A 14,488-nucleotide genomic window follows, 5' to 3' on the forward strand; every position below is an offset into this window, starting at 1 on the left:
GAATTTAAAAATTTAAAGGGATAGTGCACCCTGAAATTCTGTCATTTATTCACCTGTTGTTCCAAATCCATAAGACTTTTAATCATTTTAGGAAAACAAATTATAGTATTTATTCTCACATCTTTTGTCCATCCACTGATGAAAAAAATGGATATCTGGTTTAATTAAAAATATCTTCATCTGTGTTTTAAAGATGAAAAAAGTCTTATCGGTTTGGAACAACATGAGTGAATAAATTAAAATTTTTGGGTGAACCATTCCTTTAATTCTCAATTAGTTCTTAACTTTAACTGTCAGTTATCCACCTTATTTTTCAATGCAGAAGTAAGCCGTTTTCTGTGAATGTGCAAGACTTCCAGGTTCATTAGCCGCTGTAGGGAAATAAGAATAACAAAATGCACTAAACGGTAAAACTTTTAAACTGTAAATCTTTTGCACTACAAACCACTGTGTTCATAATTAAGATAAATACATTCAAATAATATGGTAAGACAATTTCAAGCAGCAAAATTAGCTTTGTACAACTAAAAATAGCTGGAAGCGAATGACACATGAATGAAACCAGTCCCATAAAATTTACAAATGGCCGCGCCCGCTCTTACGGGAAAAATAAAGTGGATATTGAGCATGATAATACGAATGATCTCTGTTCCAAAACCTACTGAGATGACTAAATAGGCAGCATTTCAATGAATCACACGTAATGGAGAGGAGAAAAAAAAAACATCCAAGATGGTGGTCCAAGAAAGAGATGTGTCAATTAAAATATATTCTTTAATTCAGTTCATACTAAAAATATCTACATTTATAAAAATAAAAAGTTACATTTTTCAGTTAGATTATCTAATATTTCAGTTTCACATATTTTACCGTTTTTATTAGCACTGCTAGTTAACTTAGCAAGATGCTAATGCTAAACTCATTACATTTCTGTTAGGATGCTATCTTAGAAGGTAGCTCACTAGTTTTTGGAACAGAGCAACACATTTTCAGCTTTAAATTAAAGAGATTGCACAATAAACAGCATGGACAATTGCCCTTTTTTGGCACACTGTATATTATACATGAAAAACAAACCAGACAAATCAGGATTATTCATTAGATTAAGGGGGAAAAAAAGCGGGAGGAGTGTCTGGCATGGCTTACCTTGTTCTGTTGTCTTGGAAGGCTGTAATGATTTGGACCAATCAATCGCGCACAAACACTTGTAAGGTTCGCCTCTCTGGCACACGTTCTAATTACAAAAAGTTGCAAAAAAAAAAAAAAAAAAGAACAAAAAGAAAAAAAAACAAAAAAAAAATTTTAAACTGACTGGGCCATGTAGGTCTGCCCTGACCTGAATGCCATCACTGGTCAATCAGAGAGCTGCATGATGTAACTGGACTGGGGGCGGAGCCCACACAGCCTGCTGCGCTTTTCAAGGTATCTGCATGTCAAAGGAAAAACAGTAAAACAAACAAAAAAAAAATGTTCAAATAAAAAGGCAAGTGCAGGTGTATGAACACTGCTTTTGAAAAATAGTGAACAGAAATACAAGAGAAAGACTGAGGGAATGGAAGGGGGAAAAGATCAGGGAGGGAGGGATTCGGTCTGCAATTGACAAAGAAAAAGGTCAAAACTGAAAAGACTAGCAGACAGCAGCCCTCTCCACACCCCAGAGGAGGACGAGGTGCGGGGAGGATAAGGAGGGCTTGGTGCAGCGTTGGGACGTGTGCTTTTTTTTTTAAGCTGTTGAGTAGGCACAAACTTCTTGTCTCAGATCAGGTCTCGCCTTCGCTGTTAACGGTGATGGCTGGTTGCTACGCTCGTTGCGGCCTGGTTCTGTTTCTTAAATCTTTGGTTTGCTCATTTGGTTGTTTTGTGCTGCTTTAGTTTTTCTGGTTTGTAGCAGTGCAGTTCTTCGTCTTGGTCTTGTCTTCACAGTTGTTGTACCGCTGGGTCGTTTTGGGGATGTTCGTTATGTTTTCTTTTTCCTTGACGTTTCTTCTGACCGATCAATGATCTGAACTTGAAGTAGGTTTCAGATGGTACAAAAATCAATTCAGTTTCACTTCATACTGTTTGGGAGGGTGGAAAAAAAAAAAGGATATTAGATCACACAGATAAGTTACACATTAAATGTATTTAGTCCAACAAATAAGTATTTGTTTGGTCACGTGACGAGTGTGACACTATGATCCAAAAGCGCACCTTTTGTTAATAAAAGTTTAATTTCTTCATTTAATATAAGCGAGTTTGTCTTTATTGTTGCTGTTTTCATTAAAAATAAATAAATAAAACAATTGATTTAATTAACAATTTAAGCATTTGTTTTAAAAGAGGGAAAAGACCTTATTTATTTGGGTTACAATGCAAGTAGACTATATCCGTCTTATTCATTTTGTTAATAAAAGTTAGATGTTTAATATAGGCCTATGCGAATTTGCCATTGTACTATTTTATGGCTGATGTGTTTTAATTAATAGGCTAATAATGAACCACAAACTATGATCGTTTTAAAAAAAAGGGGAAATCCAAAGTTTGTTTATTTGTGTTACAATGCGGTAAAACATTTTCCTTATTCATATTGTTAATAAAAGTTCAAAGTTTAAAAATTTGTCATCGTACTGTTTTATTGTATAGCCTTTTGTATTATTATTAATAATAATAATGAGCCACAAACTAAGCATTCATTTGAAGTAAGGGGAAAATCCAAAAACCTTTTATTTATTTGTTACAACGCGGGTATGTCTTATTCGTTCTGTTAATAAAAGTTTTATGTTTAATATAAGCTACTTTGTCATTGTTTTTTATTATTTATTTTTAACACCGCACCCTCAGCCCCCCCATTTTTTCTTGGGCTACACGCCAGGGGGTGCTGCAGCACCCTCAGCACCCCTACTTCCCGCGGTAATGGTTACAAATTGCCATGAACGTGTAATGTAATTTTCATCTTTGGCCGAACTAACCCACTGAAAATGGGGCAAAATGGCTAAAAAGATTGTTTTTTTAATGCAACTACATTACAATGTAAGAGTAAAATTCTGTGGAAAAACAAGTGATTTGATCGCGCCTACAGCGCACACGTTTATAGACCTAAGTGCGTGACGTCGATACCCCAAGCGCGTGCTGCGCTTGACAGCGGCTCAAATATACAAATCACGACCTGCAAAGTACATTAGGACCACTGTTCTTCGTTCACAAGTTAGGTTTCGTTAAAAAGCAAAACTGTAGATTTCCATAGCATACATAAATGACAAAATCAGGACATGAAGCTAAGTGACGCAAACAGCGCTTGAGCAACAGCTGGGAGTGGATCCATCTGGAGCTCATCCAGAAACAAATTCACTAGTAATGCCTTTTTAGACAAGACAACTCCGACACATGCTACTCATGTGAGCATATTGGATGAAGACAAACAAAAGGTTAAAAGTAGAATCTATGGCGTTTCAAACCCAAACAAGAGAATATGACCGTTCTCAACCCGTTTCAATCCAAGTATTTCCATCAATTGTTCAACCTCAACGGGAAAACCATGGAAACGGCCGTTGTAGGAAATCATTTTTTACCAAAATTGCTCTTACAAAAAACAATTTATTTCGTGAGAGACAATTCTGTAGCAGAGTTTAAGCAAAAATATATGTTCACTATAAAAAAATATATATTTTTAATTGATTTTAATTACTTTCCAGGGCCTGCAAAATTACAATTTCCAAATTCCATGATATGTCCAGGTTATCATGACCATAGGAACACTGGTTTTAGTAAAAACTCGTTTGGGAAGCAAGTAAACTCTTTTCCTGTCCTGAGAAAATTGGGTTTAGTTGTTTAACTCCATTTACTATGTGTCGTGATCCTGTCGGGCTTAAAATAAATCACTCAGCCCGACAACAAAGGCGCACGGCGGCGATTGTCGGGTCACGTTGGGCCGCCGCTGCCGCGCTGAAGCCTCGACTGGGCGCTTCGTTTCTTAATAAGTGACCGTTACAAAATATCTCCCATGACGGGTGTGGAAGATTAAGAAGTTAATTTTGTATTGTTGCAGTAACAGTGCTTTAAGCGCTGGCTAGCATGCTAAACCGCTAGAGTACACGCAGAGAAAACACTGCCCCCACCCTAAACCGTATACGTTAACTGTTCAAAAACAAGCAGGAATATTTAGAAAGAGTGATATAAACGCAAACGTCAGAGGCTTAGACGTTCATATAGCCGTGTAAGAGTTATGTGACACCGCAAAATTGAATAAACATATTAGAAAAACTCACCCCAACAGCTTTCAGCACTGTCACCAGCGCCGCCATAAGCAGCACGGCACATTACGTAGTGAGGAGCTGTGCTAACTCTCGCGATATTAAAACAGTACCGTGTGAACTGAACTGTGGGGGACACGCCACTGGGTCAGAGGTCACAATCAAGTAACTCATTTACGTTACTCTGTAAAGTACAGCTAACTTTCCTCTATATATCCACCATGTTAAATGTTATTTTCAGATACTGTAAGAGATTGTGATTGTCAGATAAGTGGCCCAAACTTGGACTTTCTTGTATCAGATTTTATGAAATTCCCTCTAACTAAAAGTATCAACCAACCAAAACCATGTTTTACTGTGGTTTATGGGCATGACACTATGCTAACACTATTATTATTATTATTTTTTTTTTTCTACCGTGGTAGTACATGTTTTTTTTTTTTTACTTTGGAGATCCATAAAATACCATGGTATTCCACAATATCTGTACATTTATCAAAAGTTATTTTTTTTTTTCTACCGTGGTAGTACATGTTTTTTTTTTTTACTTTGGAGATCCATAAAATACCATGGTATTCCACAATATCTGTACATTTATCAAAAGGTATTACCATTTGATACCACATAGCTGATCAAAATAAGTAATAAGTGTCTTTGGATAAAAGAGAACAAAGTTTCAAAGTATGCACTGTGCCCTTGAGTAATGCACTTAGATATAATCCATGAAAAATAGTCATGTTGGCAAATTTTATTATAAAATAATAAATATTATTGTCAGACCTAATTGACAGCTTTTGATAAAAATATGAAACATGTTTTATAAAAGTGACAATAACAAGGTCACACTGAGACTATGCTTTCTACTGTATATCACGCCGTACAGAGAGAACAAAAAAAGAGATACAAATAACACTTAATGTACTCTGCACACTAATATTTTTTCTTTTGTTTAATCCAAAACTGTACCTAATCTAAATCAAAATAAAAAGAACAAGTATGATCACATTATGAGAATATGATTCTTTTAACAACATGAGTCATAAGGCACTTTCCATGGCACTCTTTTCCAGAAGAGGGACAGAAGTATGCATGTAACACTGACAGTTGAAAAATGCAGTCTATGGTAAGAATACACCTTCTTTCATGTTCAGGTTCAGTGAATGGTCCTCTGATTGCTCAGTACTATAGTATTCTCTTTAAATGAGCCAGTAAAACACAAAACAGCCAAACATCAGCCAATGGCTCGCCCAGTTTAGCTCCGACCACTTTTGAATGGTGTGACTGGCCATGTAACCCTGTGTGGAAACAAAACACATGATAAAACAATTCTTACTAATTGAATTTAATATATTTTTATCAGTAGCTGAATATTTATATTAGAATAAAATTGTATCTACTTTTAAATTGCATATGCATATGAAAACGCTCACCTCCTCAGCATGCATGCTGTCCATTTCAGAGTCAAACAGTGATCCCAGATATGTCAGATGGAATATAGACAATGCACTGAAGAACAGGTTAACACCATACACCCACACCATCTACAATAGAAAAAACAAAAAATAGACATATCAATATAAAAATATAACACTATAAGAAATTTCAGTGGAAATCTGTGAACTAGAGATCTCATACTACAAAAACCAAAAAACAAACTAACTGTTTTTATCATGAATTCAGCTGATCCTGCAGTGCAGGACAGATCACCTTCTTATTTTGGTGATGACAGTCATTTGGACAGCGCTTTGACAGTATACAAGCACTGAAAATAGCCGCCAACCGCTTTCTCAGAACTGAAAGAGGAAACAAAGACAGAATTTGAGTTCTGCTGGTTAGACCAATGATGTGACATCTATCATAGATGTTATTATTTCCTACCTACTGAAATGTGTGCCATGATGACTGTATGCATTAGTGTTAATATATTTTCAGTTTTTTACTTAAATCTAATTAATTAATTGATTCTATCAAAGCTGTTTTTATTTTATTGATGGCAAGCATGCATGAATAAACTCAAATTATTGTTTACCATGTTCAACATAAGTGATGAATCCCAAAGACAGCAGCACGGCCCCCAGATGAAAGCTGAAACCCTGAGGCAAACAACACATAATTAATTAATAAAAGAAAATATACTATCATCATCACTATAAAGTTTGGGGGCAGTAAGATTTTTTAAAGAAATTAAAACTTTTATTTAGCAAGGATGCATTAAATTGATCAAAAGTAAACACATTCATAATGTTACAAAAGATTTGTATTTAAAATAAGTGCTGTTCTTTTGAACTTTCTATTCATCAAAGAATCCTGAAATAAAAAACAAATCACAGTCTGTATTAAGCAGTTGTTTTCAACAATGATAATAAAAAGAAATGTTTCTTGAGCACCAAATCAGCATATTAGAATGATTATGTGTAGACCATAAACTTCAGCTTTGCCATCACAGGAATAAATTACATTTTAAATATATACTAAAATATAAAATAGTTATTTTAAATTGTAATCATATTTCACAATATTAGTTACTGTATTTTTGATCAAATAAATGCAGCCTTGGTGAACATAAAAAACTTGTTTACAAATCTTACCAACCTCAAATTTTTGAATGGTAGTGTAAATGAATTTAGAATCAATGTCCCACATTAACCACCAGAGGTCTCCACCCAACTACAATACCTTGAATTATGCATCCCTGTCACTAATATTTGTCTTAGTTCAGTGGTAGATTACTGTTCTGTGATGCACAATTTACATACTAACTGGAAAAAAAAAAAACACACACACAAAATATATAAAAGGTGTTTTAATTGATTTTAGACCTTTGGCTAATTTCTGCCAGAATTAGCAACAAATTGCACTCACCCCTACACCCACATGTCCTTTCTTTTAAACCTACCCTCCACATGTCAGTGAACCCAAACAGATTCACATTTACAGTATGTTTTTGACTGGCTAAAAAAAAACACATGTCACCATAACATGGAGAGTTTGATGCACGGATACCTAAAAATACTTCCAGCAGTTATTCTTACATACTTATATTCCTAAAGGTCAAACTGGTAATATAGCATGAATGATTTTATCTTAGCTACACAGTGAGTTACAGTACAACCTAACATGCACAACTACAATAGCTTACTAAGGTGACATGGCATAAGCTGCCAGGGTAGGCAGCTGTGATTGAATTATCTATCTACACCAGCTGTAGACAGCAGTTTAAATCTGGGTCATGGTGTTCTGAGATAAGAAACCATCTTTATTCAAGCTGTCATGTTACAGGGAAACTGTTTTCTGGATCAGGTGTTTTTTCACCCTTACACAAACTCAAATCTGTTTAAACAGATGGAACCTGATTCTGTGTGCCAACAAACCTTGGTAAAATATTAAAAACCAAAGAGCTGGAAATAATACTTACATGTAACAATGCACTGGCAGTGTAGGTCACCAAGATGGCAGGAAAAGTGCCAAGTTTGAGTGCACTTTTAAAGACGTCTGTGTGTAAAATGTACAGGGAATATTTATATGAATGCACAAAACTAAAATGCATAAATACTGTATCACAAACCTGAATAAATATACATACATGCGTTAAGCCACTTAGACATGGGCAGATTCCAAGAGGTAACAACTTCCACCATGGACCTCGGCAATTCCACATTCAGAGGTTTAGCTACTGTAATATCCCTTTGAACGAGAAAATGTGCCACATTAGGTCTCAACAATGCTGTTATTTAATAACAAAAGAGAAATAAAGAGAAAATGCATGAGTATGCACCATTTGATGTGGTCTTTGTGCTCAGAGAATCCAGCTCCAGCCATCACAGTGGTTGTTTCACTCAAGTAGCTGACAAAATAATTGCTGAAGTGGAAGGACACCGCATTTTCATAAGCGTGAAGCCACCTAAGGACAAAAGGCCAATAAAAACAATATTAAACAGAAAACGAAATAAACATTCAAGCTAGCCATTTCATTTCCTCTGGATATGGAATCCCAATGGGGAGGGAGGGAAGCAGCTCACCTACGAGGAATTCCATCACCGTAGATGGGAATGAAGTAAGGAAAGAGATAAGGAGCAATACAGTTGGAAATAACCAGGCAGATCTGACTCCTCAGAAAGCTCAGAGCAATCTTTCCAAACCAGCCAACACTCTGCAGGAGATAGCAGGATAGTTACTGTATAGCAAGCTCTCTGCTGATGGAAACATGCTCAGAATAAATCAAAATGATCTTCTCTTCAAAGAAAACTGATTTTTTCCCAATTAACATTTAGCATGAAAAACACATTCAATTTATTTTAATGTCAATATCTGCATATAAAGATACTTTCTGAAAACTGCTTTGAAACAATAAGGATTGGGAAAAACGCTATACACTGGCTTGGGTTGACTGTGTGTGTGTTTGGACACAGAGTGTAAGCAACTACAATTTTATTTATATATCACCAAAAACAGTGTTTACAAAGTACTTCAAATACATATTTATATAAAGTTCGGGGTCAGTGAGTTTTTGAGAGAAGTCTCTTATGCTCACCAAGGCTGCATTTATTTGGAAAAAAATATATAGCAAAACAATAATACAAATATGATTACAATTATTAAAATAAAATATTACAATTTAAAATAAATTATTTCTATTTTAATATATTTTGAAATTTGTTTTGCCTGTAATGGCAAAGCTAAATTTGTATCATTATTACTCCAGTCTTCAGTGTCACATGATCCTTCAGAAATCATTCTGATATGCTGATTTGGTGATCAAGAAACATTTCTTATTATTATCAATGGTGAAAACAGCTGTGCTGCTTAATATTTTTGTTGAAACGGTGACACTTTTTTTAATAAATGAAAAGAACAGAATTTATTTGAAGTATATTTTTGTTATCTAAATATATCTACTGTCATCTTGCTGAATTAAACCATTAATTTCTTAAAAAAAAAAGTACTGACCCCAAACGTTTAAACACTAGTGTATATTTTTATAAACACTATTATATTATAACACTATTATAAACACTAGTGTATATAAACGTTTAAACACTAGTGCAATTATTGGTTTTTGTTTATAAGTCTCTAAATGGGTTAGCACCATCTTATTTGTCGGATCTTTTACAGGTGTACAAGCCCTTTAGGTCTTTAAGATCTTCTGGTCAATCTGTTTTAATTGTACCGAAGACTAGGTATAAGCGAAGGGGCGATCGGGCCTTTGCAGTTGCCGCTCCAAAGCGTTGGAATAGGCTTCCGCCTCATATTAGACATGCTCCAACTCTAAATGTTTTTAAGTATCGCCTAAGGTCTCACCTTCTTTCCTTAGCGTTTGAGCCAGCAGAGTGTTGAGGTACTGTTTTGTTATGTTTTAGCTGTCCTGTTTGTGTGTTATGGTGTGTAAATGTGTTTTTTTAAACTGTGTTGATTTTGTACAGCACTTTGGTCAACGCTTTGTTAAATTAAAATGTGCTATATAAATAAACTAACTAACTAATATAAAATAACGTATACATATAAATAAAATGTTCACGTAATATATACAGAAAGAGCTCACAGAAGTGAAATAATAATAAAAAAAGAATAAATAATAAATGATTTATAGTAACTGCAAAAAATAAGACAATAAAACTATGAATTTTAAAAAATCATTGTATTTACCATTTTGCACCCATTAATTGCATCTGTGTAGCGGGCGAAACTGATCCATGGCCCAAAGATAATGGTTCCTGCAAAGCAGAGGTATCCCATGAACTCCAGCGGTGAGGGAAAAGAGGACACAGCGCCTCGATCGAGGTCAAAGGCCAGAGAGATGGCCTTCATGGCCACCACCATCTGAGATCCTGGACACAAACGAAACGGTCCGTATGGGACATGCGACGCCATAATGAGTGTCATTCGATGAAAATTATGTGACATGAAAAAAAAAACTTCAATAAAACATTCCAATTAATAATAATTCAGTGAAGACACACCTCTCATCTTATGCCAGGTCGCTGCGTCTATCATGTGTAGCTCCCTACAATAAAAATGAACAAAATAAGTGACCACTTGTGATTGTGAGTTTTTCCAATTTGAACCAGTTTTCTGTGTTCATTAGGCCCTATCTATAAAATGCAGTCGTGTGGAAGTGGATGACAGACCCCATCAGCATGTAAATGAGGATGACGACAGAAAGGAAGACTCCTCGGCTGCTGGAGTTTATGCTGAGGAGCAGGATGAGGTAGCAAAGCAGGCACAGGATAATCACCCACATCATATGCAGCTCAAAGAACGTGTACAACACATACAGGCCACCCGCCAGCGAGCTCAGATGCTTCACATGACATGAGATACCTGTCAAAAAGAGAGACAGCATTAGCTTGCCGCATCAAGACTCAACAGATGGACCCATACAGGAACATGAGTTGGATATAACAAGATCAAGTGTGAAGATTTTCGGTACAATACACATAGCTGTGAAACAGATGACAAAAAGCATTGATGTTAGCCATAAGAGAACCAACTGCACCATGTTCCCATCCTTTGGGGGAAGACAGTTGAGCAGGTGTTTGAGGGCTGGTGTTGTGCATGATGGACTCACCTAGTCTACAGATGACCCGACACAGCAGGCAGACGAGCAGAAGCTGCCAGACCTGCTCTAAACCCTGCTGGGCAGTGGGCAGCACACAGCCCTCTGCTAGAGCCTGCAAGAACTCCACACGCCCGAAGGAATCCATCGTAATGTCCTTGGAATGCTGTTACACACAGACAGGGTCTAGAGAGGAAAAACAGAGTATTATTTTATTGTATGATTATTGGATAAACAATAAGCATAGCCAGGGGCTGTGCTAATGTGAGACTATTTCTGGCCAGTTGATGGAAATGTCACTGGAGCTAATCTGCCAGTGCTGCATTATCACAAAATCTTATATTTGTTGACCTTGAACATGTGTTTTTATGTCTTGCAAAGAATACATAAGGTTGCAAATGTGCTGATTTAAATATGTCAACAATGTAACGTCATCTAGCTTATCTATTAGTAAAGTTCTGCATTATTATCATTGTTTGATATGAATGTTATGAATTTATACCGGTCATGAGATTTTATGAGCTTATATATATATATATATATATATATATAACCATCATTAGAATAATCTTTAAAAGGAATACATTATATATTGAAATATATAAAAATAGACAACAGTATTTTAAATTGCAATAATATTTCACAATATTAGTGTTGTTTGATCAAGTAATATATGCAGCCTCTGTGTGCATTAGATACTTCTTTCAAAAACATTACAAAATCTTAAGTTCTGGTACACACATAAATGTTTAGCAAAAAATAAGATTGATCAACTTTTGTGGTAGGACCAGTAAAAATGTTGGCATAGGTTTGAACAGGTTAAAAATTATAAACCAGTCACCAATATTTAGATTTTCCAGCAAAATTGTGTTTATGAATATATATGTAATATAATTAATTCATATTAATTATGCACTTAATTTACTTGTTACTAACATTATTACTTATAATATTTTATATATTTAATATTATTGTAACATTTTAACATTAATATAACATTTTTGTAATGTTTTTTTTTTTTTTGCTTAATTTTGCTTATAGGCTAATTCAAGTTTTAAAAATATTTTTCTTGGTACATAAAAAAATATAAATAAAAACTTTGGCAGGGAAAGTAAATATCTGAACTACTGGCCCAACTAGGGAATCCTTGCATAACCTTGGTGTTCAGTTTATTTGATACATGTAATTGCTGAGACAGACAGGGACAGATCATTCTGGAAAGACCTTTTCAAGATCTAATGAATCCTGCATGAAAACCGGGCCAGTCTGTGTTCATATAACTGCCCCTTCATTCCTAAACAGAGGTTATATAATGCTGCTGTATGAGCATGAGACAAGCTTTACCTCTACTACATTACTGACTATCTGATCTATGATTTAAGAGCAGTTCGTTTCTACTAGTTTTATCGTATAGGAAATTAGGAATGGTGTTTTATTACAGTCCTTGCCTCGTATACACGTATTGTAGCCATTGCATCGTGCAAAACAAAACTAATATTCATCAAGATTCATGAATTTGAGACCGAGTTCAAAGAGCCGTTGCGGCGATATGAAACCCAACTAGATTGCTAGATTACGAAGGAAGAGCTCAATGCTGCACTTCCAAGCGATTCTCACCGATCTCCAAGAGCACACAAGTATCCTGCGCTACAACTGCACACCCGGAAGTAGGATGAGACTTTTTCCAGTGGAATGTGTCGTCCAGCTCATCCAGGTGTCCTTTCCATTCCATTAGCACGACCATAAACATCTGTAAGACTCATCAGTGGAGAAACGCAACCGCTGTCGTGTTAATGAACATCCCGGAGTTCAACCAAACTTGACTCCAGCGTGCTGCGTCTCTGTTCACTTCCTCCGCAGAGCCGGTGGAGGTGCTGGAGCGCCTGTGATTTATTATGGGAATGCACTGATAATACATTCAATACCTTTTCTGTTTTCCTTTCGATTCATTTATGATCAAACCCATTCAAAAGTCATTTGCAGGTCTTGATTCAAATTGCGCTTCTTCTCTTATCTTTTCCACCCTGTTTTCCTTTGCTTTCCTCTGCATCCTAAAGATACTCTTGAAGCAGGGGCGTGTCTACGTGGTGGCCAGGGGTGGCACCGGCCCCTCGTTCCGCAAATTTTTTTGTTATCCTTTTTTGCGGTATATTCAGCCATGTCAATATAACAGTACCTAATAGCCTAAAGTAACATATATATAAGACTGCTTATTATATTTTTTTATTAATATTTTTACTTCTGCATCCACAAAAGGTTAAGAAACTGTTTTTTTTTTTGGTTGTCAAATTTGACCTTCAAAAACACACCCCATCCTAAAGTAGTTGAAACAAAAAGGTGGAGGAGTACACATAGGCTACTATTTACACATAAGTATATACATTTTCAGTATATATTGTTTCAGTAAGTTACATTTGTCAGAACTGGTATTTTCACGTAAGCAATAAACAGGTGCTTGCAAACAGAAATCAGTCTAGAGCAATAAACAAAATAGTATAAAATAAAATTATTGAAATAAATATACAGCAGGCACTAAGCAGAATAATATACTTGTTGAGTCACGCACCATGTAATGATTTTGAATCTTTTCATCGAGCAATAGCTTTGATTAATTAATTACACACACACTAAAGCATTTTCATGGTTTGTATGTTGTTATAGGCACTGCGTCCCCTGCTATGGTTGATTTAGGGTTGCAGTGTAACTCTCACTGAGCTCCAAGTGAGACAATAGTTTCCCCTCCGCACTCCAACATTCAATAATCACTCTGCTTCGGGTTCAGCTCGCTCCATAACGAAATTTGCAGTATGTTTTATCACAAAGTTCTGTTCAGAACTTATATTAAATGAAAAATAAATACACAATAGCCTACTAGAATAATAGTTTAATATTAAATGACTGTTAAACTCACTTGTCTGTGCAGCGTCTCTCTACTATGGCCAGGCTGAGGGGTTGTAGTTACTTTAGAAATAGTGAGAATATGCTGTAACTTTTCCGTTTTTAAGCTGATAAATAAATCACCGGACAGCGTTGGCAATCATTTTCTGCACTCCTGAATGTTTCTATGTGCGCGGTGTGTGCAAGCTTGTGTGTTGTGCGCATGTGCAACAATGTAGCAGTAGTCTACATTAGTTTAGAGCGGAGATTAACTACCTGTACAATAAACTGTTAACCTGCACAATAAAATGTGAAATCACCCAATCAATATTCAGTATCCACATGCAACAAACAAACATAGCCTACTTGAGATATAACCTCCCGCACTCGTCCATCGCCGGCCCGTCATCATAACCTTCACCTTCTTTCTGATTTGAGTGATCCACATCTGTCAAGCTAGCTAATGATGTTTAATGCATGAATGCTTGATAAAATGCAGTTTTTCACAAAAACCTCTCCATAAAGGCTGATGAGCAATGAGCAACGCCCTAATCTATTTATTATTCTTTCAATAAACAAACAAACAGAAAGAAAGAACAGTCAAACCAAGTCGAGATACATTTCTAATAGCACAAAATGATGAAGCAATTAAGACACCAACTATGCCCTCCAGCTGAGAAAGTGTAGTTACAGCTGCTGTGCGCTGGATGTCACACTTTTCACTGCAAAAGGCTTTGGCCTTCACAACGTCATTAGAGCTCATTATTTTAAATGTATTGAAATTAAAATGTATTGTTATCCTCACATCAAAAGCAAACAACATATATAT

The 14,488-nt window shown here is 35.8% G+C and overlaps 2 protein-coding genes across 5 annotated transcripts in view; both read right to left on the reverse strand.

Annotated features, from left to right (window-relative positions):
• LOC107695294 (cold shock domain-containing protein E1-like) overlaps positions 1-1,759 on the reverse strand; it is a 14,348-nt gene extending 12,589 nt beyond the window's left edge. Inside the window, exons 1-2 of one of the 4 annotated variants that reach the window (XM_016495147.1) lie at positions 1,459-1,759; positions 1,147-1,270 (exon numbers count right to left, since the gene is read on the reverse strand). The gene's annotated coding sequence lies outside the window, so the exon portion shown is untranslated. Of the gene's footprint in view, positions 1-1,146; positions 1,324-1,438 lie in introns of those variants that run through there. The other 3 variants (XM_016495148.1, XM_016495145.1, XM_016495146.1) reach the window with 3 other exon arrangements.
• A 3,216-nt stretch (positions 1,760-4,975) lies between these two features.
• LOC107695296 (protein-serine O-palmitoleoyltransferase porcupine-like) lies at positions 4,976-12,708 on the reverse strand. The gene is made up of 13 exons (XM_016495150.1): positions 12,400-12,708; positions 10,795-10,968; positions 10,355-10,547; positions 10,187-10,230; positions 9,873-10,054; positions 8,249-8,379; positions 8,005-8,130; positions 7,813-7,913; positions 7,645-7,721; positions 6,259-6,322; positions 5,937-6,022; positions 5,660-5,770; positions 4,976-5,524 (listed from the first exon to the last, which is right to left on the reverse strand). Exons 2-13 carry the CDS (start codon positions 10,928-10,930, stop codon positions 5,426-5,428), a joined length of 1,350 nt encoding a protein of 449 aa, XP_016350636.1. The 5' UTR covers positions 10,931-10,968; positions 12,400-12,708; the 3' UTR covers positions 4,976-5,425.
• Between the last annotated feature and the right edge of the window lie 1,780 nt (positions 12,709-14,488).

The sequence above is a fragment of the Sinocyclocheilus anshuiensis genome, unplaced genomic scaffold, assembly GCF_001515605.1.
Source record: "Sinocyclocheilus anshuiensis isolate Anshui unplaced genomic scaffold, SAMN03320099.WGS_v1.1 scaffold122, whole genome shotgun sequence".
Lineage (NCBI taxonomy): Eukaryota > Metazoa > Chordata > Actinopteri > Cypriniformes > Cyprinidae > Sinocyclocheilus > Sinocyclocheilus anshuiensis.

Excerpts from the sequence above, each read along its gene's own strand:
- LOC107695296 (XM_016495150.1), bottom strand. The coding sequence starts at position 10,930 with ATGGATTCCTTCGGGCGTGTGGAGTTCTTGCAGGCTCTAGCAGAGGGC. Across the intron at positions 10,055-10,186 it reads GACCTGGCATAAGATGAGAG|GATCTCAGATGGTGGTGGCC; the intron begins GTGTGTCTTCAC and ends GTTTGTGTCCAG. Across the intron at positions 6,323-7,644 it reads CTGCCAGTGCATTGTTACAT|GGTTTCAGCTTTCATCTGGG; the intron begins GTAAGTATTATT and ends TGTTTGCCTCAG.